Source organism: Papaver somniferum, chromosome 4 (genome assembly GCF_003573695.1).
Source record: "Papaver somniferum cultivar HN1 chromosome 4, ASM357369v1, whole genome shotgun sequence".
Lineage (NCBI taxonomy): Eukaryota > Viridiplantae > Streptophyta > Magnoliopsida > Ranunculales > Papaveraceae > Papaver > Papaver somniferum.
Window position 1 is genome coordinate 6,789,785 of NC_039361.1, and position 26,726 is coordinate 6,816,510.

General features: G+C 37.1%; 2 protein-coding genes across 2 annotated transcripts; one reads left to right on the top strand and one right to left on the bottom strand.

The window, feature by feature from the left end:
• Window positions 1-411: 411 nt before the first annotated feature.
• On the bottom strand, window positions 412-1,866 carry LOC113271896 (flotillin-like protein 4). Its single transcript, XM_026521820.1, has one exon. It carries the CDS (start codon window positions 1,864-1,866, stop codon window positions 412-414), a length of 1,455 nt encoding a protein of 484 aa, XP_026377605.1.
• Window positions 1,867-16,050: 14,184 nt separating this feature from the next.
• LOC113271897 (F-box protein CPR1-like) lies at window positions 16,051-17,091 on the top strand. Its single transcript, XM_026521821.1, has one exon. It carries the CDS (start codon window positions 16,051-16,053, stop codon window positions 17,089-17,091), a length of 1,041 nt encoding a protein of 346 aa, XP_026377606.1.
• The last annotated feature ends 9,635 nt before the right edge of the window (window positions 17,092-26,726 follow it).

A 26,726-nucleotide genomic window follows, 5' to 3' on the forward strand; every position in this document is an offset into this window, starting at 1 on the left:
ATGAAGCAAAAACAGATCGCATAACAGTGACCAGTAGCAAACAGTTTATTATTCTACTAATATGTTCGGAAGATTTTGTGGTCTTATTTGTTATGGATTGAAGTTAGAGATTATAAAGTTACGACGCTGCATGTGGTTTACTTATATCTATGTCGTAGAACCTTAATATATATCTTCATATATAATATATATTTTTCTTTTGCAATTATTACTCTAAGGAAAATTGCAATAATAAAATTGAAAAGTAAATTGAATGTAGTTTAAAATCACCCAAATATTCATAAAAAAACCAACAGTTGTAATAACCTATAAAGACTTAAGCAACCTAACACTATGATAAATAACCTGAGATCCAAGACCTCAATAAGACTAACGAAATCAAAGCCTAAAGAACCTAGAGAACTAGTATGGTTACTGAGGAGTACTAGAACTTGTACCTAACCATGCCGGTGGAATCATTCCAGTTTGTTGCTCCACAGTCTGAAGCAAATTTGGCAACGTCTTATATAATCCTGCAATCTCTTTCAAAGCTCCTGAAGATGAACCGTCTACACCATTAACTCCAGCAGAAGAACCATCACCATTAGTCCAAATACTAATCTTTGGCTGCAAACCCTTCACTGCACCAGCATTACTCTCGGCAATTTGTTGAAACATTCCACCATCAATCATCAAGTAATCCCTTAGTGAAGCATAGTTCCCGTTAAATGATTTTACAAGTGTTCCAACGTAAACCCCTTGTGCTTGAGCTGCAGCTACCATTCCTTCGGCTTCTTTCTTTTTCGCGTATAATTCTCCATCAGCAGCCTGTTGTCGTGCGAAAAATTGTGCCTCAGCAGCAAGTCTTTGAGCTTCAGCTGATTTCTGTTTCTCATATAAAGCTGCTTCTGCTTCTTTTTGTTTCTTGTACAACTCCCAGTTTGCCTCTTGCACCTTGACATCATATTCCACACTAGCTTTACTAAGATACTCAGCCTTCAATTTCTCAGTCTGAGTCAAAGCATTCTTCAACTCAACTTGTCTCTGCAACTCAGCCTCTTTGATAGCCACGGCCTTAACAGATTCAACCTCTGCTAACTGTGCCAACTGTGCCCATCCAGCCTTCTTAGTAGCCAACTCAGCATTAGCTTCAGCGACCTCAGCATCCCTTTGGTTTTCGAAAATCTTTACCTCAGCCTTCACTTTAAGCTCTTCTTTCTTTCCTGCTCCTTGTCTCTGAGTAGCAATAATCTTGGTTTCAGCGTCGATCTTTGCCGCGTTCTGCACTGTCTGTCCCTCTCTCAGTTTCGCACCAACTTCACCTTTCATCTTGGCTTCTGCGACATCAATTTTGGCTTGATTTGCAGCTTCCATCTGAGTCTTCTGACCCAAATAAGAAAAATATTCATGTCCTCGAACATCCACAAGTTGTTTGATGTTAGCATTGTAAATCAAGAGCCCAAATTGATTTAGCTCTAACTGAACTTTTTCAAATATTTCTTTCTTGAATTCTTTAGTACCTTTAAAAACATCTTCCATAGTCATCGAAGCAGCGAGAACTCTAGTTTCTCCTTCAATAACACCTTGAACAAGTTCTTTGACATGATTCGATTGACGATCATGACTAGAGAGGAGTTTTGCATACTTCATCAAGGCTTCATGTTCTTCAACACGAGGACCAATTGTGAAAACAGCAGGAAGCAAGAAAGGGAGTTTTTCTGAACTCATAGCTTGAACTTCGAAGGTGTAGTTTACTGGTGAAATATCGAAACGCCTGAAGGATTGACCAGGAAGAATCCATGCTTTCTTTGCTAGTTTGATGTCATCTATACCACAACCAGTGATTACAAGGTATTCTGAAGCGCTTGCTACTCTATAACTCACCATCTTATTCGATCAAATTTTGGGATCTAAGAGATAAAACCAAAAATGTAACGTGAATGAGTTACGGAAGATGGAAGTCGGTATTTTTATATCCCAACTGTAGAGAACCCTAATTTTGTTTATGGAAGTCGGTATTTTTTATGGAAGTCGGTGTTTTGGAATTCTAATATCTCACAACTTCTTCACTCCAGAGACTTTAGGACTCTTAAGACTCGGTGATTTTTTGTTATTAACATAAACCTTCGCAACACGGCAACACAGAAACGGCTTCCTATGAGAATCCATAGTTGCACTTAAACTCTGGTACCTACATGAAGCCAAGGAAGTATATCCCAAAATCCGTTGAAACATATATAGCTGATTTGGCCCTTTCAATTTGTTGGTCTAGTCGTCTAGACTCTAGGTATTCTATGGATAATGGTTTCACTTTTACACGTTGAGATAGGCCATTAGTGCCATACCACGTTAATAAAAAAATTAAGGAGGAATTAAAAAAAAAAATTCTCTCTCAACAAAATCCTCAAATTTAGCTAACATCAACATCCCGAAAATATTTCTCATCATGGTAGTTAAAAATATTGCCTCGTTTCAACTAGTGCCTCGCCCAGTACGGAGGATCCGGAGCCTGGAAAGTTTGGCAAAAGGGTTGGCAGCTCGAAGTCCAATTATCGTATTCAACTAACTCACACGTAAATCCTATGTTATGGAACCCTGATTTTGGGCATATCTAAATCTTTCTAGGCCTACAAAGAAATAGTCCTAACTTGGGTGACCTTATAAGGGGTACCCTATGGGTAGTTCAATTACCTATATACCCTTAAATCTTTTAAATTACTAATCTATTCCTAATCCTAATACAAAAACCTATAATCAATAAACCAAAAATCAGTTTCATTCAACCCCTTCTTCTTCTTCCTCCTCCACAGCCGAACCCACCATTCTCTTCTTTTTTTCTTTTTTCTTCGTATCATCGTCGATTCGTGAAAATTTAGTCAACGATTAAACTCATCTATATAATGGATCATCGTAAGCCAGTATGCCAATCTAATTGATCGATTGAACAACCTATTGAAGAAGAAGAAGATTTAGAGAGTGAAGAACAAACTCAAAATCAACCACAAAAGGAAGAAGAGATTGAAGAAGAACCAACTTCGGAAATGAGAATAAGAAGGTTTATTCTACAAACCTATCTCGTATTTGATGTTTTTGATTGGTATGATAGATTTAATTCGTCAAAAACATGTTTGTGCGACGGTTACAGGGTATGGTTCGGCGTAAAAAAAACCTCAGATGTGCGTCGAGCTGTTCTTGAAACTGAACCCTGAAAGTGCATATGAACGGCTCGGCTTAAAATGCAAATCCGTTTTGAGCCGAACTTAATGACATAGAGCCTTAAATTTAGGATCGGCTTATTCGATGGTGTTAGTTTTGTGTCGAATAAATGTTTTGTGAATTTCAGAAATTTTGCATGTGCTTAGGATCGGCTTATATGGTAGTATTAGTTTTGTGCCGAATAAATATTTTGTGAATTTTAGAAATTTTGCATGTGCTTAGGATCGGCTTGTATGGTTGTATTAGTTTTTCGCCGATTAATGTTGTTTGAATTTCATGAATTCTTCTTGTGTAGGATCGGCTTATTTGTATGACACCATTTTGCGCCGAATATATGTTTCAAATTCATAAGTCTAGATTCAGCTTATTCGATAATATTAGGGTTGCGCCGAATATGATTGTTAAAATTCCATAAATTTTACAAGTGTATAGGATCGGCTTATTTATATGATATCATGTTGCGCCGAATACATGTTTGAGTTCATAATCATAGGTTCGTCTTATTCAACAGTATCAGTTGTGATCCGAATATAAAAGATCAGCTTACAATTATTTTGTAGTATGAGCCGATCCACTCTCAGTGTAAGCTAATGAAAATTTCAAGACATGGTTCGGCTCATATGTGTTATTTCGGATAAGCCGAGCCTTCTTATTTGTTGACCATTTCAAATCCATATTTCATATAGTTTGTATCCCTTTTTTGTTCGAAGCATACTTATAACTTTCATACTTGTGTTAGGACCAATGCAGCTAAAAAGAGGAAGAATATGGAGGTAACACCTTCTACTTCTAAAACTCCCGATCCTCGAGGAGGAGGTAACAAAAAATTGGGAGTTGGAAGTAGAGGAGACATTTTAGAAGAAGAAGCTGAACAAGTAAGAGTTGAAAGACAAGAAGAAGGAATAGCTGAAGATGAAGAAGTTGATGATAATCAAGAAGAACATCAAGAAGTTCATCAAGAAACACAACCCCAAGGAAAACCCAAGAAAGACAAGAAAGGTAAGAAGGTGCAGAGAAGGACGATGATGATCGACGGATCACTGGTTTACACATTCCTGATGAAGATGACGTAATTACACCTCGATCAAATGGTTTGCCTCATGGTCTTCCGGAAGATGGAAGAAATGTGTTGATTGGTTATGCCGAATCTTGGGCGAAGAGAATTTATGAGACTGCTGATCACAACCGTGCAGTCTGAGTATTGAGACACCATAGGGCGGCGGAATGGAGTCTTGATGATAAGGTTCCTGAGGTGATTGCTTACGTACAAGCCAGTGCTTTATGGCCTGCCATCAATTATGGACATAAGTAATATGATAGTGTGTCGGCCTCTTCCTTTACCGAGAAATTCTGTCCATAAACTTACACATTTCAATTACCTTTTGGAGAGATGGCAATCACTCCTGATGAGGCTAGTAAAGATTACAGGCCTTAAAGCAAGGGTAGAAGTGTGGATGCTGATTTTTATGACATGAGTTTGAATGAGCTCTACAATTTGTACAGGGAAAGTCTTGGTTGGGGTAATTACAAAACTGAGTTGGAGTTTTGTCGATCCGTTAAAGATGTCGATTCCGTATGCACTCCCAATGGCAGAAATAAGAAGAATAAGAAGATCAAGCTGACTAACTTGAAAAAGGAATTTGAGAACACAAAGGAGAGAGTAAAGAAATGTTTGTTCGTAACGGATCCCGTCAAAGTGAAGCAAACCGGAACTGCCTACTTGCTTTATACTCTTGGTAGAGACATCTTTCCCGACCTTACCGGAAACAAGGTAAATGTTAATTATCTCCAATTGGTAAAGAATCTTGAAACTTGTAACAAGTATGCTTGGGGAATGCCTACGCTCTTTTACCTGCTGGACCAACTTGCCACCGCGTCTAGGTTAACAAGTACAAACATCGGAAGAAACTTCACTTTGCTCCAGGTAACTTTTTGGAGTTCAAAGTATGGTTCGACTTATAACCATAAAATTGTATAAGCCGAACTTATTATTTATTTGGTTCGGCTTATAATACTTGATCCATATAAGCCGAACAGTTCTCTGAGTTTGCAAACTTTATTCTTACTTTGATGTTTCCAAGTAAAAATTGTTTCTATCACTTCAATTCCTTTGATTTTTGAATGTGGTTCTTTGGATGTAGGTGTGGATATATGACCATTTCCCAATTTTGAACTTGGCCAAAGTATTTGAGAAGGATATCGATTATGTTGATACAGAGCCAACTGTAGTACGGTACGCGTACGAGGACTCGAAGAAAAGGAACAAAAAAAAGTTGGTGGCAAGTTTGAGAGAGACGTTAGACCTAATGGGTGTTGATGATGTCGTTTTTCAACCATATGAGAAGGGAGATGAAGAAGATGAAGTTTTTGAAGATGAGGATATGCCGGTAGGTATGTATCATGGGCCATTGTTTTATCCCGGTGGTTATGTTATATACGATTCTCGGGGAGTACTCCGTCAATTAGGATGCATCCAAAAGGTTCCTTTGTTTGATGAGAAATTCAGGTTGTCACCAAAGAGTGGTACTGGAACTAAAAGCACCACTTCATCTTGGGAACCAAATTATGATCCTGATCCCACCCTTGAGTTTTGGAATAACTTAGTCGATCACACATTAGATGCGTCCAAGTTAACACCTTTACTTGATGATCCATGTGAAGAGGATCCAGGCTATATGGATTGGTATAACCAAATTTCTCATCCCTTCATTATCAATAAGAAAAGTCAAAAGGTAATTGATAAGGGGAAGGCGAAGGCAATCAAGATCACCAACAAGTCTACTTCCGAAGATGTAGTCAACGCTTTCAAGATAATGGTAAGAATGACTTCACTTTATATTATTTTCATATATTAGTTATGGTAAAAATGTCTTCAATCTCACGGTTATAATTTTTTGACAAATGAAAAATAGGTTGACGTGGGTAGGGAGATGTTGAAAAAAATGATGGCCAAACTTGGTTTGCAAAACATCAATGACCGTGGGAGAACAAAAATACCTCTACAACAAGTGGTATGTGATGAGTGCTAAAAAGTGCATATTTCTATATCTTTTTGTTGGCATTTAACTCATCTTTTGTGCATTAATTCTACATTTTATCCCATATTCTGTATTTTCATTGTTTTCAAGAATAAATACTTTTCTTAATTAATTTTGCATTTTTAGGTACTAAATAAAGTCTGGTTATCTCACGGAGCGAAAAGAGCAAAGGAACGGCAAAGACTCTCGCTAGGAGGAAGCGAAGAATGATGTTTGCAAGAGCCGGATCAACTAGAAGTGGGCTTGAAGAGGAAGAATTGTTCTTAAAGAAGATACGGGCCCACCAAGTTTTTGGCGCCGCTGCCGGGGACTCGGTTTGTTTCTCTAGTAGTTTTATTAGCTATTTTTGCATTTCACTTCATAGCATTTGCATCTGCATTTGCTGTTGGACCTGCTGTTCTGAACCAGTTTTTCCTCTGCTGGGACGCCACCAAGGAAAAGAACCAAAGCCCAACTGGGTTTTTGCAACAATATCAGAGCAGCTGGGCTGTGCTAAAAAGGTAAACCCATTCAGAGAACCCGAATTGTGGGCTTCCAATTTTTAATTGTGGGCTTGTAATATTAAAGCCAATTTTTGGGCTTTTTATTTTCTGTTGGGTTTGTAATTAATTTTTGTGGGCTTGTTTGTTTAATTTGTGGGCTTGTATTTAATTTTTATGAGCTTGTTTAATTTGGACTGGTATTTTGTATTCTGGGTTTTTAAACCCAGCTGAGCTTGTAACCGATCACGCTAGGTTAACTCGTTAGTGGGCCGAGTACCCAAATTCTAGGCCGAGATTTTGGACTCAGTTTCACCAAACGTTTTCAAACCAGCTGAGCCAAAGCAAACACAAAATCAACAGTGGGCTTGCTCCCAATTTCAAAAAACCAAAACTTTTCTCCCATTCAAAAACCAAATTTTACTTGCTCCCACATTAACAACCAAATTTTTTTTCTTTTATCCCACCAAAACCAAATTTTTCCCAAAAATCCAAACCCATTAAAAACCAAATTTCTTTTCAAACCCGACAAAACCAAATGTTACCTATAAAAACCAAATTTTTCCCAAAAATCCAAACCCTTTAAAAACCAAATTCTGAGCTTTGTACATTCTTTACTTAGCTTTTGAGCCAATCATGAATAGATCTTTTTCTACAGTTGGGGAGTACAACAAATCCCTTAGAGAACTTGCATATGGACAAACTTCACGTTATGAACCTTCCACGGACCATGATGTCAATAGTCATAGGAATTATTATGGACATTTTCAAAGTCCCGAGCCGCAATACATGAACCCTAATGACTATTCATACATGCATCATTCATCGCAACGTGAAAATGAACATTCTGCTAGAGCCTCACTCACACAATCATCACTTATGGATCAATTAGAAGCTCGAATCACAGCTTTAGAAATGCAGTCACATGAGGAATCTGTCACATCGAATTTTCTTAGGCAACCTGAAATCTATGCGTGTTTCGCATGTGGTAGTTTAGACCACCCTGTTGAGAATTGTCATATTTTGCATAATTTTAGGCAATCTAGAGAAAGTCCAAGGTATGAAATGCCCATAAATTGTGAGAATGGTAGTCATTGGGACTATAATCAATCCTTTGAGGGTTGCGATCAATATTTTGTAAACCCTGATGACCATGCACACATGTACCATTCACCACAATTTGAACATGAAGAATTTGGTACTCCCATGAATTTAGACTCCACCACAGAAGCTTTAAGACTCTGCAAGCAAGACTATGATATATCTACATCACGAATTCATGCATATTTAGATCAGATTTTGCTTCACCTACAAAAGGAGGAAATTCATGAGGAAATGTATGTTGTCCCTAATGAAGTGTCTAGTCCCATTCATGTAAATAATGTTGAATATGAACCTAATTTAGAGGAACATGAATCGACTAATGACACCACCACTGTTAATGAGGACCAATATGCATGCTACCATGATGATGATTATGATGATTATGATGATATGTTAGAAGAACATGAAAATATTGTGGAAGCTGTTGGTTCAAAAACATATGGCTTCTCGCCCTCGACCTTCATGCATGTTGTTCTTTCTAATACTCATTGTAATTCATATGATTTTGATATTGACATGGGATTCGTACAATTATTCTGTGAAGATGAGCATGACATAGGAATAGTTGAATCTTCTGTAGACACTAATATGCATGAAAATATATTTGATGTGTCTGATTCTCTACCTAGGTCACATTGTGATATTTCTCCTGATTTGCCGATGCATGAGAATGAATCTGTTGATGATGTTGATGACTCTGATTGTGATCTTGCCAATTTGTTTGATGATTGTGAGCATGTTGTGACACTTGTAGAAGACTTAGGAGATGTTGATGTGATTAATAATGATGTGCCTATCTTCCTACATGAGTCACAATCTGATGGCCTTCCACCCAACCTAGATTTGGTTTGTACCCATATTGTCAAACCGACTTTTCTGAGAGTCCCTAATCTAGGTTTGGAACTGTGTGCTTCCCAAGTCCTCTTGGACTATTTTGCTTCTAAGTATAATACATTTGAGGAACCACAGTTGGAATTAGCATGTTTGCCCGTCCCTAGCACAGTTCATTTCGAGCTAGACCTTGTGCATGATGAACCCCCAAAACTGCGAGATTTTGTTTCCAAAATTTTATCCGTTGAAAAATCCAGGTTTGGGGGTAGCTCATTTTGTTTCACAGCTTCACTTGCATGCCTATCATATTATTATTGTGTGAAGCTGTTGAAACCTCTACACTTTGTCTTGTGGGTTGATCCTCAACTCTTTAGATTGTTAGTGTATGGTGAATTTTTTGTATATAATCCAGTAGATAAAATTTCTTAAAAACCTTTTGTTCCTTTTGTATATATTTTGCTAATCCAATATGATCTCGGCTGACATATGTTGGATTCTTGCCTTGAATAATGGAGTTCTAATATTGCTTTCGCCGAAATCGGGTATTCTCTTTCCTTTTTCTCTACTCAACATGATCCTCTTCATATGTTGTATTATAATTTTGTTCATATTTTGAAACATTGAGGACAATGTTTAGTTTAGGTTTGGGGGTGAAAAGTAGATACTTTGATAATATGCCATAATTGAAAACAAGAACTCCTTCTTTTTGAAAAAAATGAAAAAATCAAAATAAAAAATTAAAAAATGATAAAAAAAACATAAAAATGGAGCTCATTTACCTTGAAATGTTGACTCTTGTGCAAATATGTAATTTTTAGGAGTCTTAGTCTAGATATTTAGGCACCCTGATTCTAGCACAATTCACATAGTGATAAGAAATTTGCACGCGCACGATCTACCAATACATGTATAGCCTCGATCTTCAAGGTGTTTGATAGGAAGTCACGATTGCCAATCACTTTAGAATACTGAACGAAACTTGACTAGCTTGTTCTTTGGTTGGTTGGGATAGAAGGTGGAGGTTACATTAAGAAAGACAACCATCGAATTTAACTGGGTGCATCAAAAAGGGCTACCTCTTGCAAAGTGTCATGTAATTTTTTGTTTCTTTTTGTTATGGATCAAAAGAGCTACCATATGTAAAAATCAATTCCTTCTTCAAAAAAAAATATCAGAAAAAAAAAATCAAGTATTTTTCAATTCCATCCTCTCTTGTTCCAAAAATAAAAGAGAGTAGTCAATGTAAATAAGAGTCATGTAAAGAGTCATCTTTTGTGTTTAATTGTAATAAGCAAGGAGGGTGTATGCCATTGATGTACAACGCGAGTAATTGTGAAATTCCTCCAACTCGTTCACAATTCTCGTAAAGTCCGGACAGCTAGCTAGATTTCGACCTTGGTTCTTATCCTGAGAAACTATCTCTTGGTGATTAGTAGTCATAACATCCGATCTTTCTTTACACATGTGTAGATACACTTTACACTCTTATCACATGTATTTTTTTTGTTATCAGTGCTAGGATTGTGCCTTGATAGCTAGATTGACATCTCCATTTTGCTGTGAGCTTAACTGACTTGCACATGTCACATTTGATGGAATCTGAGCTTATATTTTGACCTAGAACTTTGTAGGTACGTTCTAAGCAAACCTTCACGAGACTTAACTCGTCCACTAGGGACACTTAGTGGTTTAAAAGGCTTAGTGCATACGCTAAATGCATTCGAGAGACCAGCGACAGTGGTATAGGTAGGATTTCCTTAGTTTTGTTTTACTTGAGGACAAGTAAAATTCAGGTTTGGGGGTATTTGATGAGTGCTAAAAAGTGCATATTTCTATATCTTTTTGTTGGCATTTAACTCATCTTTTGTGCATTAATTCTACATTTTATCCCATATTCTGTATTTTCATTGTTTTCAAGAATAAATACTTTTCTTAATTAATTTTGCATTTTTAGGTACTAAATAAAGTCTGGTTATCTCACGGAGCGAAAAGAGCAAAGGAACGGCAAAGACTCTCGCTAGGAGGAAGCGAAGAATGATGTTTGCAAGAGCCGGATCAACTAGAAGTGGGCTTGAAGAGGAAGAATTGTTCTTAAAGAAGATATGGGCTTGGAATACCCAAGGCCCAAAACCCTCACCCAAATCCATTTCCATTATCCATACCCATTTCCATGAGAGCCGTCAGATTGGATCCATCTCGTCATCCAACGGTCGCCTCATCATTGTGCATCAAAATCCGAAGCTCCTGTCAAACACCATAGTACCTAACTTCATCTGGAGCCGTCAGCTTCGTTGTATCACTTAATCCAACGGTCGCTCAGAGCTTGTTTACATCGTGTCGTTCGATTCAATTAGTAAGTGATTATCCAACGGATCTCCTCGTTGCGCATCAACTTCAGATGATTCCGCTCAACACCCTAGCCATCGAACCCATCGACCTAAAAAAAAAATCTCCTTCTTCCCAAATCAATTTTCCCCAAATTTCTTTCTTCTTCCCCGACCATGGCAGAACTGCTCTATGCCTCCACCTCGAGCTTCACCACTTCCACCTTCTTCCCCGACCATCACAGAGACGCTGTCTCAACCACCATCACCTCCCCTACCTCAAACCCATCTCCCTAGCCTAGTTATTTTCCCCATCTCACAACCACTGAAACCCTAGGTTTTGGGGTGAGTAAAATAACTCGAACTAGGGAACAATTAGAGCAGCAGAGGCGTCAATGGAAGACATGAAGAGGAGCAGCAAGAAGAGCAGCAGGAGTATGGGTGAGAATTGTCATGTCAATTTCTTTAATTTCAAAAACCCTAATTCACTGTTTTGGGAATTTGGGGGAAAGTGTAACCCTAATTCGAAAACTATAAATAGGAACTGATGTAGGATGTTAAAAGGTTGTTCTTGGTTAGCCGAGATACCCCCTAATTGGGTTAATTTAATTCTCAATGTCAATTTGATTTCACTGTTAATTTTTAGGGTTCTTCATTTACAATTTTCATTCACTGTTTAGTAGTTTAAATGCTATGTTATTTCACATGATCATGTTTAGTTCCATTGTAGTGTTAATTATGTTCTGAGTTCACTGCTGAGGCTCAGATGAAGCTTTAGTGCACTGTCTGATAGTGGAATGCTAGGTTAGAGCCTTAGTGCAGTGTTTTGATTGAGCAATGGGAAGAGATTGATGCTCATAGTGCCTGTGATTGATTGTTCTGTCAAAAGACAGTCAATGCTTGGGGCAAACTAGTGAGCAAATTAGTTTTCCTCCCATTCTAGATGTATGCATAGGATTTTCAACTCAACCTAGGATCACATTGTTTGGCTAGGACACAAGGTGGATTCAATTGCCTTAGTAACTTCACACAGTTCTGCATCTTTTTCCTTTTCTGTCACTGTTGCTCAATACCTTTGCCTTAGGCTGCTGCCTTTGTTTCACTACCACTGTTACCTCATTGCCATCCTCACTGCCATTTTCACCATTTCCTTTGCTTTTCTTCACTATCACTCTCCACTGTCACTGTCACCTGTTTTGTGTTTTGTATTTGTATCTGTTTTCTTGTGTTTATTGTTTTATCATCCATTGTCTCATTATTTCACTACCATCTTCATTGCTTTGTAAATATCACAGTTTCACTGCCACTATTTGCTCTTTCTTCTCATTTGTTTCTCCTGTTCTTGTTACTGCATTCATTACCTTGACTTACAAAAGCCCATTGTAATCTGCTTAAAGCTCAAAAGCCTAGCTCAAGCCAAGGCCCAAACTGTTAGCTCAAACAGGCTCAGCTCAAGTTTACACCAAAAAGTTCAAATCACTCAGAAACCCAAAAAGGTTAAGTCCAGTCCACTGTGAACTCAAAGCCCAACGCACTTGCAAAGGTCTAGAATCAAGTTTAGAGATCCAGGGCTCAGTTCACTACACTGAGCCCAAGCCCAAATTCAAAATCAAAGGCCCAGTTCACTGTTACCAAGCCCAGCCAACTGAGCCCAAGGCTCAGTTCATTCCAAACATCAAAGACCCTAACTGCTTCACAGTTAATCAAAGCCCATTAGCAATTTAGAAACCCAAAATAGTTAGAAACTCCAAAACACTCCCAGTCTCTGTGGATCGACCCGTACTTGCACGAGCTACAACTGACGACCGTGCACTTGCGGTATTACTGTAGGCCCGCGTTTTTATTGCGCTTAATTTTATACGCTTTCCCGGGCACACCAGTATGCAATCATCAACAAAGAACAAGGACCTGAGGAACCCACACAAAGGCCTACCACTAAGAGGTCTCGACAAGTTGGTGAAGGTACAAGTGGAGGTGATTCTACCGGCCAACCCTGTAATGATGCGTCGGAAGATGAAGACCAAGGTGGAAGAAGAGGTGGTCGTGGAACTAAGAAGAGGGGTCGTGGTTAAGTTTTAGTTACACTTTTATGGTGTTTGCGACACCTTGAATTTCATGTTTTAATCAATAGCGTACCAGTTAATTAGTTACTTATTACCTGGAATTTTTGAAGTTCGGCTTATCCTGTAATTTGTGTTATGCGCCGAATCTGAAAAACTCTGGTTCGGCTTATCCTGTAATGTTAGTTACACGCCGAATCATTTGGCCTTTGGGTTCGGCTTATTCGATAGTTTAAGATTGAACTATTATGTGAATCAGTGTATGGTTCGGCCTAGATCTGCAAACTCGTATAAGCCGAACCTGTAAGAAGTTTCAAAATTTGAAATTCTAGCCATTACTTCAACAAATTCGGCTTATTTTCTAACCTTCTTATGAGCCGAACATTCTCTTTTTCTGCACTACAATATATGAACGACTCTTTTTTGAAATATATGTCCGTTGTAACCTGTATTGTATATAGACATACGTGGTTTTTCATAATCTTCAGAGCATATACTAAAAAAATGGCACCCCAAACTCATGAGTTTACTTTAGAAGAAGATTTGTCTTTTTGCACTAATTAGCTAGCATACTATCCAAAGAAGGGTGAAGAACGACGAGTGAAGGGTTTGATGAGTATGTACTACTTGGTTATTATCCACGAAGCCTTCAGCACCGAAACGGGGAATCCTCACAACCGGGATAGTGTGTCCTTGTTTTGCCGAATTGAAACTATTAAAAAAACGGTCAAAGACTTTATAGCTTTAGTTCGGATTGTGAGTCTATATTGTCTCAAGGGTGAAACAAACTCTGAGATTGTAGATCGAGCTCGAGAGGAACGACGAAGATGGAAAGGAAAAAATTTCAAATTCAAAGATCACTACTACATTCTTAGAAGGTTTCTCATTACTCGTTTTGGATATTAGAAGAATTCGACTAGAAATTTATTGTAAGGCTATTATGTAACGGGTGTGTAATCCACATTTTATGAATTTTAAAAGTCTATTTGGAATGATATAATAATTTTTGTGTTCATGAATCATGCAAGGTTCGGCTTATCCTGTAATTTCAGTTATGTGCCGAACCTAGCAGAGTAACTCTGGTTTACTTTTTTGGTCAGGTTCGGCTTGCAGTGAAATAATACTACAAGCCAAACCGGACAGAAAAACTCTGGATTTTCATCACTCTGTCGGGTTCAGCTTTCCTTGAACTAATGGTACAAGCCGAACCATCTCTTGTGTTCATGGTTCCAATTTTCAGAAAACGACATGTTTCATAAACAAAAAGTAAATCATTCAAGTATTTAGTTTTGATGGGTACATGTAACTGCAATTCTAGTCAAAATATCATCATCATCATACACGAAAATTAAAACACACAAAATACGCGGATAAATCCATGAAACATTTTTATGGAGATCCTAAACGAATCTCACCCTCTTCACTGACCTCTTTCTCATCCTCATCACTTGTAAATTCGATTACTTCTCCACTAGGTATTGACACATGTAAAGCTTCCCAAAGATTCATTTCCATTTCATAATTTTCACACCAATCCATTGCGTAATTAGTTTCAAATTTAGGCCAAAAGGCTGCCCCCATCAAGGGTGGTAATGGGCAACCGGGTCTAAGTTTGAGACTGATGAAATGACAATTTTGAACAAATCCAATAACAAGTCTTATATCTTTTACACCATCATGGCAAGGTCTTGTTGGGGCGCGTACGTAAAACTACTACCTGTCCACCCGAAACAATGTACAACGCAATCGAATTATGTCTACTGGATCAGGTTGATTTTCCATGGGTACAGGTCCGCCAAGCACGATCTACAAAAAATATCAAAAGGTTAAATACTAGAAAATGAATATAATAGCAATGTTCGGCTCATACGATAATCATATTATGTGCCGAACGTTAAACATTGAGAAGTTTCGGCTTATATGATATTCTCAATATATGTCGAACCAATAACAATATTTTAACCCAAAAATTAACAAATTCATGTTCGGCTCATACGATTTTGAATATATAAGCCGAAGCAGTAATTATTTTTATTCTGGGCTATACAGGATGTTGTTCAGCTTACTATGAAACTTTCATATAAGCCGAACTAGTGTCTAGCAAAAGGGTTGGAATTGAAAATTATAGGTTCGGCGCATGCTTAAACAAATTCATTGAGCCGAACCATTCATCATTTGGTTGATTTGGCTCATAGATGTGAGTTGAACCTCAACCTGGTTCGCCGAACCATGAAGCAAAAATCCAAACTTTTGATAATTTCGAGCTATAAAAGTGAGATTGAGCATAAGATAGAAGTGTACCTGTGTATAGAAGTATTGGGTTCCTCATGTATGTACTCATTATCTGGATTTGGCTCATAAAAATCATCATCTTGAGTTTGTGTTTGAGTTTGAGCTTGAGTTTGAGTTTGAGTTTGTGTAAAATCATTCTCATAATCTAAGAAATCAGCCATTTGGGAATCATTGTTATAGTTGATATGTATTTTCCTAGGTTTTTTATATGAATTATGACCCTCCTCATCCTCCATTGAATCAAGAATCAAAATCTTCTCACTTTCTCCTTTTCTTTCTCTCCTGCTTAACCAAAACTTTGATTTTTTTTCCCCCAAAATTTTTCATCTAAACAACCTTTATAATTCTGAAAATTATCTTAATCACTAAACAAAATATTTAATCACTAATCCAGATTACTAACACTAATACGTAAAGGGTAGATTTGCCATTAAAAAAGATTGGGTTAAGGGGATATCTGATTTTGTTATTTCACAACCTTTTTTGTCTTTATTCAGTATGCCTAGAAAGATTTCAGTATGCCCAAAATCAGGTTCTATGTTATTCGAGAGTAACGTGGGCCGGTTCTAGTATGAAAAGCCAGACCCAGAATATTTCATTCTTATTCTAAAAAATGGGAAGATCTTGAAAAGATCTCAGTTTATAAAGAGAAGAACGTGAACAAGAGGGAAAGATTAGGGTTTGGTAGTATTTCGTCCAAGAAAGAAGAAGGAGAGAATCAGCGACAATGTCCAGCATTCCAGAAGATATCTACCGTGAAATCCTATTAAGGTTACCAGTGGAGTCATTACTTGTGTGTAAGTGTATTTGCAAGAATTGGTATGCCCTAATTACTTCCTCTGATTTTGTTAGTACCCATATTACTGTCCAGGAAAAGAACCCTATTCTCATACTTGACAATTATATTAGTAATGTACTTTACTCCATAGGTTACGATTCTTTATTAGCATCATCTGTGTGTGACATTATTGAGATGGATTACCCGTTTAAATCAGATAGTACTTCTCCTCGATTGTTGGGTGTCTGTAATGGTCTGGCTTCTTTGTGGTTGTCTGTACTGGACTACAAGTATAAGAGCGAATGGCCAATTTCATGGAACACTGTTTGTTTTTGGAACCCGGCCACAAGAGAATATAAAGAAATACCCAAATCACCATATGCATTTAAGTTACACCATATTTCCCTACATGCTTTTGGTTATGACTGCAAGACCAATGATTACAAGTTGATTATAGGTGTAGATGCTCGGTTATCCGAGCATACTACTCTAGTACAAGTGTATACGCTAGCATCAAATTCATGGAAAATCGGGAAAACTGTACCTTATCTGTTTCAACATGATAAGATACCTAAGGTGCTTGTTAATGGCGACCTTCATTGGTTGGGGATAGCTCAAGGAAATCTGTTCTTGCTATCTTTGGATATCAGTGACGAGAGTTTCAAAGAAATTGAATTACCAAAAGAGTTTTCGGAGAAGGATAAGGATCTGATGTCTCTGGGAGAGTTAGAGGGGTGCATTTCCGTACTTGTCTTCTCACTGGTTAATGGTGTGAAGAGTCATATTGAAGTATGGGTGATGCTGGATTATGGTGTTTTGGAATCTTGGAGTAAACATCATGCCATTGACTATAGTAACAGTATTTTCACTGGCCTAGAACATTCTAGGCTTGTTCGGTCATTTGAAAATGGCGAGATTCTATTCTTGAGTGGAGATGGTCTACTTTTATATGACCCAAAACATGGCGGTGGCAGATATATAAAAACCTAAGACCATTCGCTCTTGATAATCGAGAATTATTTTGAAAGCTTAGTTTCTCTAAATTCTCGTACTTATGTGGGGGGTGAAGATGAATTAATAAAAAACTGAAGGAGAAGAAGCTGTAGGAAAACAAACACATGATTATCATATTTAATTCTTGTCATTGTGGTGTCAATGCAGTTGAACGATGGATTATCAAAGTGGACTGAAGTTTTAAATCATAAAGTTATGTTGTTGCATATTTCGTTTCTCATAAAGTTTTTTCGCAAAAGATAAAATTCATTCAGAAAAGAAGTGCTGAGTTATGATGTTGCATTTCGTTTCTCATATCTATATATATGTTTAAGGACCTCAGAAGGTCGTTAGTTTTTGTTTTTGTTCTTTATGTTGTATCCAATCTAGAGCATTTAACTTTTTATGTAGAGGGCCGAATTGACAGGGGAATAATATATCTTACTCATGTATTCTGCAACCTGATAGTTTGGTTTGATCATGTTGGCGTATGTGTCATGACTGAGCTATATATTTCAACCTTAGTGATACCCTGAAGTGAAGCTTTGTAAAACTTGTTGAACTTTGATTTTAATAACGGTATTTGCTGCAGTTGTTCTCCTGGCACGCCACATACATTATTTAGGGAATTCAGATAACTAATGAGGTGATTTAAACGTTTTGCATCATTTTATTTGTCTGCAGCCTGGTGGAAATTGTTAACCTGCCAGAGTTTTATATACTGGACTCTAACTCTAGCATATCAGATATGGTGGTTATTTTAGCTCATTAAACACTCTTAGGATTTTCCTATGTACATAGAGAGAGAACAACACCTTTGTGTGTTTTCTTCTGACAATCTTGAAAAAACAAAAGAAGGATAAGCAATGTCAACTTTTCCGGAATGTCAACCCATGTCTCCTGTATTTCTATGAAAAGCTGAAAACAGAAACCACAATTTATCAGAACAGTAACTTTCTTCATTTAGTTATCTTTTGATAGTCTTGAAAGACTATTTTCTTTTCTTTTATTTTTGCTTTTATTTTTGAAGAAGATTATAATAGATATCAAGGTGCCAAGAAGTCATAAAAGAGTACAATCCTCGGGGCTTATAGGCCTGAAGAGGAGAACTACAAAAGGACCAGAAGATTAGGATTACAAACTACATGTGGTATACATTCCTATGCCAAGTAGCCACTAAATCATCGAAAAATAGACCCTTAAAAGATTGTGATGGGATTCCGGCTTTAACAGCTATGATAGTTTCGGATCCTGGCTTTTCCTTGTTGTGGAATTTCGGATTATGGCTTGTCTTTGTTGCGGAAGGTTCTTCTATTCCGCTCAACCCACAACGCCCACCACACTACGAAATTTTTTTAGTCTTTCTCATGGAACTGCATAACATCAGGCTCACGTTTGCCCCTTTTTGTTTGTTTATGTTTTCTACTAGAAAATAAACAATTGCATAACATGAAAACTAGGCATTAGACTCCGGACTGAGGATTGTTTGGAAGTGCCCACCTCATTAGATACATTCATATGGTCCATAAAAGCTCCTCAAACTGCTAAGAACATAATAAAATTAAAAAATAGGATTTTTATGTACTACCTTTATGCCCATGGCTCAATATGGAAGCAGATATAGGAATTGTCATCTTAGATCTCCATTAGGACAAGCTAAGTAACCGTTGTTGCTTGTTAGCCACTGATGAATGCTGCTCATCATAAAGCAAAGCAGATTGAACTATCTTGGCAAGGAAACTTAAGAAAGCATGATAGAGTACATGTAAATATTAACAAAAATCAGATAGTTACATGATCATTAAACTTACGAAACGAAACAGTAAACTCATTCGCAAAAAAAAAATAATATTTTAGTCCAGAAGCTGGCAATCCTTCAATAGCTTCTCCGGGAGTCTTGAATCCCAAACAACCATTCTTATAGTGTCGGTTTCCTCTCTTTTCAGGAGGCTTTCCCTAAACACTTTTTTTCGAGCAACATAAAACAAATCATAAAACTAGTAAAAACACAAATGTATCAAAGACGAAACATCACTCAGATGAAAGATTTTAATTCTTCTCACCATTGAGATGGTCAAGGTGTTCTGTTTTAGAATTTTTATGAAGTTATAACACTCGAATTTCGGAGATATACGGGCATAGAAGTGTTGCTCGTATAGAGCTCCTTGAACTCTAGCAGTGAAAGTTGTGAAGCAAGACCAAAATCTTTCTCAATCTCTATTTCTATTGATGTTCTTGCTTGCTTACAAATGAATGTTACAAGTGCCATACACTCTAGGTTATTCTTCTAACTTCTTGTACTCTTTACAATTCTAGATTATTCTAGACTAACTTGTCTAGATAATTCTTTACTAATCTATATTATTATCAATGGTATTTCCAACACCGTTTGTTTAGATTGCACAATTCTAGAATCTTCTTGGTATTACGAATTGCATGTTCCAACATTCTCATTTGTGGTTAAATTATGGGCAAGCTCAGCATCAACCGATGTATTGGTCAGTATTTGCAGTAGATTTTGTCTTGGCCCTTGGTGTGATTCAGAATCGGGCTTGAAAACTGATTCCTCTTTATCAAGTGTGAAAATTAAGTTAATTAGATTACAGCAGTGAGGGGCCGACCAAAAAAAAGACCTAACCCAAAACAAAATGTAGAATATTTATCATCAGACTTTTTGTTGTCTAATTAATGATAATAAAAAAAATCTAAACATCATGTTCTAGTTCTAGCTGAAAGCGAGGTTCCAATTAATGGATTCTGATTGATTGGATTGATTATTTAATGAACTTAGAACTGTTAATGTTTTCGCTTGATAGAAATTGACGAACAATTTGTTCAATTATCTCAAATTGTAACTTAGTTTTATGAAATTAAAAAAAAAATCTGATTTCATTTTTCTGTACATTCCTCGTGACGGATAAACATTACATTTCTCGTCACATAGAAGGCCTCCCTCACAGTCGGCCAATTAAGAGGTTTGATACTCATATTTTGTCTCAAGTCGAGTTCTATGCAGGTGTCAAGCATGAGGGTTTTGTTCTTTCCCCTTTCGGATCAGTGGTATTGTATCTTCGCTTACCTCTGATAAGCTTTTTATTTATTCACACTCCACACTCTTCTTCAGTATCTTCTACTCAATCGAAAATAAGCATCAGAGCACATTAAACCGTACTACCCCTTAGCATTCAAGAGGTTAACTTCTAACAAAATATCTATTCATCTATTCATGCTTACACTTTAACTAGGTAATTAAAGAGGGTCCCGGATCATCTGTCGGAAATCTTTTGTTTCTCTATTCACGCTATTCCAAACAGCCACGTGTCTGGTATTGTAACAGCAGTAGTTAAGTTTTAACGATTGAAAAAGAAAATAAATATTGATCCCTTAACTATCTCTTCCGTCCAAAGAATACTCGTTACTCCTTACCCTGTAATATACTCTAGAGGATTCTTCCTACCCTAACGAGTAAAAACCTTACTGAGTACTATATGTGCACGCCTTGTGAGGGTCTCTCTTTGGTTATTAGTACGCCTTGTGAGGATCTCCTGATAAAATTAACAACAACTATAAAATTAGGCTTCTTTTAAATATAGCCCACATTTTTATTAACTATAGCCCGAAAAATCTAAGTCAAAATGAAAAGCCAAAATTATTAAACACGTTTTAACTTTTTTTACTAATAATCTCACTTCTTCCCCCAAAGTCAAAATATAACCTCTAACTTTTTTTTAGATCCAAACTAAATTATACTTCAATTTATTTCTTATTTCTAATCGTTCTATCATTTTTCGTACAAATTACGTTGTTATAAACCTTAACTTTTACTTTCCCCCAAAACAAACTACAAACCTAACTTTTCATATGTTCTCTAAAATAATATAGAATGATATTCTTCTTTCCCAATCATAATTACATTAAATTGATTATTCCAAAATCATCAATTATGCCATAGATCTTACATAACGTTTATGAAATTAATATAACTAACTTTACTTTATTTTTTTGATTTAGGGATTTGAGAATTTATTTTGGACTATATATAAAAGTTATGTACAATTTTAAGGATTATGTTAATAATTACAAGGATCCGTTTGGTTAGATTAATGACTTATTTTATATGGGCCATACTTAATAAAAGAATGAGTTATATTTAAGTGAAGCCTAAAATTAAGAAGGTGGTATATGAGTCCACAATAAAGTCTTATAAGACCACAACCAGCTGAGATCCAGGACTATGTGATCATAATTCAAATCATCACCTCAGTTGTGTAGCCTGGGTAATGGGAAGTGCAAAGGATGAAATGAATTATACCGTGAAAAACATGCAATGGAAATATGGAAAGTACACAATCAGTGACTGTAGTCACCCGCTATCTGTTTATGGTTGGTTTCCTTTCACACACCAAAAACAGAAACAATTTTCTGGTTAAAAAGACCATGGATTTGAATTTCTGGGTCTAAAAGACGAGTAAAATGTTGTCGTAGGGGTTAAATATCGCATACGTAGATATCATGCTAAGCGTACTATTATAAGGGGGCTAACCGTCTTGCATGTAGCATATTCTGGATGACGAAGCCAATGACGTCATAAGGCCACGAATAAAGTGTGGAATCTGTACGAAGTTAAGGAGTATGTGCGAGAAGATTCAATATACGGGTGTGAGGACATCGCACGCCAGATCCGAAAATAGGGGCTTTATTAGTAGACAGAGGCAAGTACGGGTCGTTCCCACGAGGAGCGGTGGAAATACTGTCACCAATATCTCTGATATATAAACCAACAATAATTATTTTGGACTTTTTGAAATAATAATAACAGAAAAATAAAGTAAAGTAACAAAAAGAATCAAATGGGAGAATCGGTAACCAGGGTTTTATTAGTATCCACCACTATTTTTATTCAATTACTGAAATGAAACACAACTCATGAATATTTATTTATTCTTCGTTCTATCGGCATCACCTATTATATGTGTTAGAGTCGCAAACGTCGCTGGTATATCCTAAGCATAGCACATCAAAAGAATAAATACAAGCATGCACCATCAAATTGCATCAGCGATAAAATTATACCAAACTAAAATAATGATTCACAAATAATATCCAACTCTTCTAAGCATAACACATCAAAGAAATTAACCTAAGCATGGAATATCAAATAATGAGACAAATATATTTTTGAACCTAACAATTACGTACAAAGGTTATAAGAAACCGGTGAAGCAACAACTCATATTCTCAATGAATCAATAAACAATATTCAAGAATTAAATTATTCAAATCATATTTGTCTATTGCAATATAATCAAATCAAAACATCCTAATACCCCATGTGATTTCAATCCATAAAAACCCTAGTTATTAAAGATCTAGCAAGACATTATTGTGGGTTCCTTAAACTCATAATGTGATGGAAAGGGAATGTCGTGTTCAGCACAGAGATCGCCCACTTCCCCTTTAATGGCCTCGTCAAGTATGTGAATTGCATCTTTGGTCAAATTGGAAACAGTGACTTTGAGCTTTTTCTTGAGACGACGACACTTGGTGTCACGAGATTCAAAATTCGCTTCCAGCCTTTGAATTTCAGCATGGGACTTCGCTTGTAGACTTTCAATATCTCTCATATATTTCTTCTCCTTTTCAAGAAACTCCTTCTCAGCGGCTGCGAAAAGATAAGAATAAGAGTTAAAGTCGCACACGTATAATTCAAAGATAAAACAGAGGCAGGGTTACAAAGCAAGGGTAATGGGAAATCTTATTTTTCGGAAATGATGGTTTCAACCAAGGATTCATGGTCAGGTATTAAACTAACATTCGTAGCTAACCCTAGCCTAGCATTATCAAGGACTTTAGCAGACCATTCAAACTGAGCATCATTCTTTATTAGAAGACAAGAGCGAAGTTCATTCTCACTAGCGAGAATAACGTTCTTCTCACTTATGGATCGGTCCCTTTCTATTTGAATCTTGATTGTGATCTTCATGAAATTCCTTCAAGGCCTTCACACCATTAGAAATCACTTGATATTTTTCAGTAATAAGAATGTTCTTTTTCGCTTCTAAAACTCTAATTCTCTCTTTATCCTCACGGGCACGACGTTGAAAGGTTCTGTTAGAAACTAACATGGGTCTGTGATCACAAATAAGGGATTCATATTTCAGTCTCAGTTCCTCCCAACTAAGATTCTCTAAAATGTGCATGGGAAAATTATCCAAGGAGGCGTTAAGGAGATTTAAAAGGGAATCATTATCATCAAGAAGACTAACTGCTTCTTTGGTCAAATTATAAAGTTTTGCAGGTGTAAGTAGTTCAAAAAACATAAAGATATAGTAAAAGTCATAAGATATAAGGTAGCGAAGAGGAATACACTTATTAATTGGTTGTTCCTTTGGATAAGTTCATCTGCCTCCCGGGTTTCATGAGAAAGTTCACCCCTAACCTTCTGACATTCAGCTTCTAAGGAGCGAATCTTTCTCTGCGAATCTGCGGCAATAACATGAGAAGCTCGTGCATTCTGAAACAATAGAAAGACAAGAGAATTTAAAACCATAAAAGAGTGAAGAGGAAATACTAGCTTACACTCATCCAAATCTAGGAAAGAAAGAAGGAACACACCAAAGAGCTCAAGGCGTAGAGGATCTGGAGGTATAGCCAAGGCAGATCCTCGTAGAGATTCGTGATTCAGAGTGGGAGCATCGCATATGGTAGAAATCATTTCACATGTGCGAGTTAGATCTTCATCACCAGCGGCAGAGAATGAGTCTTTAAATATAAGTGATAATTGAGCCATGGGAGAAGCGGAGGCAGAATCATCAAGGGACGAAGGTTCATCTCCCTGAAAGGAATGGACTAAAGAATAAGGAGAATATGAAGTAGAAGTAATATTTCTCTTCTTGTTGGGGTTACTCTTTTTGTTGACATTCTTCGCAGAGGACTTGAAAGCAATGGTTTTTCCCTTAAGCTTCGTGCTAGTAGAAGTCTCTTTCTCACCCTCAGAAGAATCTTCATCATCGGAACCACCAATATCCAATCCTTCCACCTTCGTACACAGATAAAGATAAGAAATAGAGGAAACAATATTGTTAAAAATTTTGAGGCAAGGTATTTTTTACTTCATCAGTGATCGACCGTAGCGCTTCTAGTATGCCTCGTCTTCCATGAGCCTTAAAATATTTCTTCAATTTGGAAATCTGGAGGTTAAAAAATTAGTGAGACAAAGAAAAGGAAAATAAATAAAGTGAAATTGGTGAGCAAGAGAAAATTAGAAAAACATACCATAACAGCTCTCTCAGGACAATTGAGCACCCAAAGGGAACAGAAGGGAAAACCTTCAGGGAGAGGATTTACAGACCTACCATCACCAAAGCCAGTGATGTAGGGACCCTCAAGAAGGACAGGATAAACATCCCAACGACTGTCATTTGAGTTCCGTGCGGTGCGGTTAGTCTTATCGTTGAAATCAACATCTCGCATAATCCTTTGATTATATGCGAGGACATCTTTCCTTGACAGATGAACAACCCAGCGGGGTGATTCATTCTTCATAATCACAACTTTGTAGTTAGAAAAGAAGCTCTCAACAGTATAATCAGAAGAAATGATCTCTAGGTCAGCGTACGCTTCGTTCCTATATTATTTAGGGTAAAGGGATCCTAATCCCGCCGCACGACGAGCGAACTCCAACATAATCCTGATGGCATCCCCACTCAGCTGAAAAAACGAAAGCTTGAAATCATCATGAGATAAAATTTGATAAAACAAAGGAATCCGCGGATCAAAAATAGGAATAGGAAGACCGGCGAGAAGTTTTCCCAGGGAGATGATGATTTTTTGATCATTCCGTTGATCAATATCAAACCATCTAGGGCTAAGTGTCAAGGTAGGTCCTGATGAAGGAGGAACAGATAGTTTAAAACATTTATCTCTGAGTTCAACTTCAAGCCTCTCAAAGTCTTGGACCATTCTCCACCCTGCCTTGTGCCCAGTGATTGTTCTTATAGGAGGGGATGATAAATATCGAGTTAGTTAGATGATCGAGAAGGCGATATAATACAGTAAAGGGGAGATGGAAGTGATAGTTGGAACGAAGATGAAAAAGAAAATGTGAGAAAAGAAAACTTAAGGAAAAAGAAGATGAAAACAGAAGAACAACAGCAAATTGCAGAAGATGAAGGAAAAATAAGAAGGTAAAAAGAAGAAGATGAAAATAAAAAGGGGTATATAAAGGATTCTGTTTCCTTCTGCGAGATTCGCCTTTATGAACGCATTAATGGGTGAGAAGATATGAAGTGACGGTTGCAGGGATCAACCAAAACGTGTCCAAAGATAAGACGACGAGAGCGACACGAGGAGCAGTTAAACCCGAGATCTCGGGATATTGTCAGTTAAGGAATGTGAAAAGCTGATAGGGTGCGACAAACATTCTATAAAGGAGCGGGAGTGACTAAGAAATTTTTTTATCTCATCGCTCTTTCTTCGACAAAGATTGCTGAGAGAAGAGGAAAAATGTAGGGGTTAAATATCACATACGTAGATATCATGCGAAGCGGTACTATTATAAGGGGCGAACCGTCACGCACGTAGAATATTCTGGATGACGAAGCCAATGACGTCATAAGGTCACGAATAAAGCGTGGAATCTGTACGAAGTTAAGGAGTACGTGCGCGAAGATTCAATATACGGGTGCGAGGACATCGCACGCCAGATTCGAAAATAGGCTTTATTAGCTGTCCTCCACTATGTAAAATTGCTATATACAAGACCAACCACCGTTATGTAAGAGAGAGTTCTTTTTGAGAGTTGAGGTAGAACTTTAGGAGAGCGAAAGTTATTTGCTCCCCAAGTTAGGGTTTTATCTTCTTCCTTCTTTGTATTGATTTCTTAATAAAATTCTTATAAGTGTTCTTCATGATGATTTCTTAGTTTGCATATAGATTATCTAAGGGCGTAGTAGTGAGATTTTTCCCTACTGCAGTTGCTACCGTTCATATGACCCATTTTCCGATAAGAAAAGTGTCATACTTTCTTTTGGTTATGATGGCAAGACATGTGATTAAAAGGTGGGAAACGATGCCAAAATCAATACTTTAGGATCGATCGTATTCGTGGGAAAATATTCAAACCAAACCATATCCCTTTCGTCATTATTGTCCAAAAAATGGAATGCCTTTTAATGGAGTTTTGAATTGGTTAGGTAGAATTTCTAAGCGCTCCATTATAGTCTCGTACTCTCGTTGGGTGTCAGCTACAAGGAATTCAAAAATCTGCAACTACCAAAAAGAATCTTTGGAGATTTCCTATATGCTTGGGAGTGTCGGAAGGGTGCCTTTGTGTACTTGTTGATGTTAACGTTGTCTCGTAGCATGGGTGAAGATTAAACATTACATACTTTTGAGGCATATGTAGACTTATGATTATGGTGAGATTCTATTGTTGTCTCCCAATAGTTCAATTTAAAATTTGTACGACCCAAAAAACGGAATTGCGGAAAAAGCAAATCGCCTTACTCTACTCTTACTGTGTCCTTATAGGGAGTGAACTATGCCGAAAGCTTAATTAGTATCTCTTAATTGTAGTACTTAAGTACTTAATGCAGGCAGAGAAACATAGGATCAATGTAACTAGCTAGACA

Coding starts and splice junctions, on each gene's coding strand:
- LOC113271897 (XM_026521821.1), top strand. CDS start 16,051: ATGTCCAGCATTCCAGAAGATATCTACCGTGAAATCCTATTAAGGTTA.
- LOC113271896 (XM_026521820.1), bottom strand. CDS start 1,866: ATGGTGAGTTATAGAGTAGCAAGCGCTTCAGAATACCTTGTAATCACT.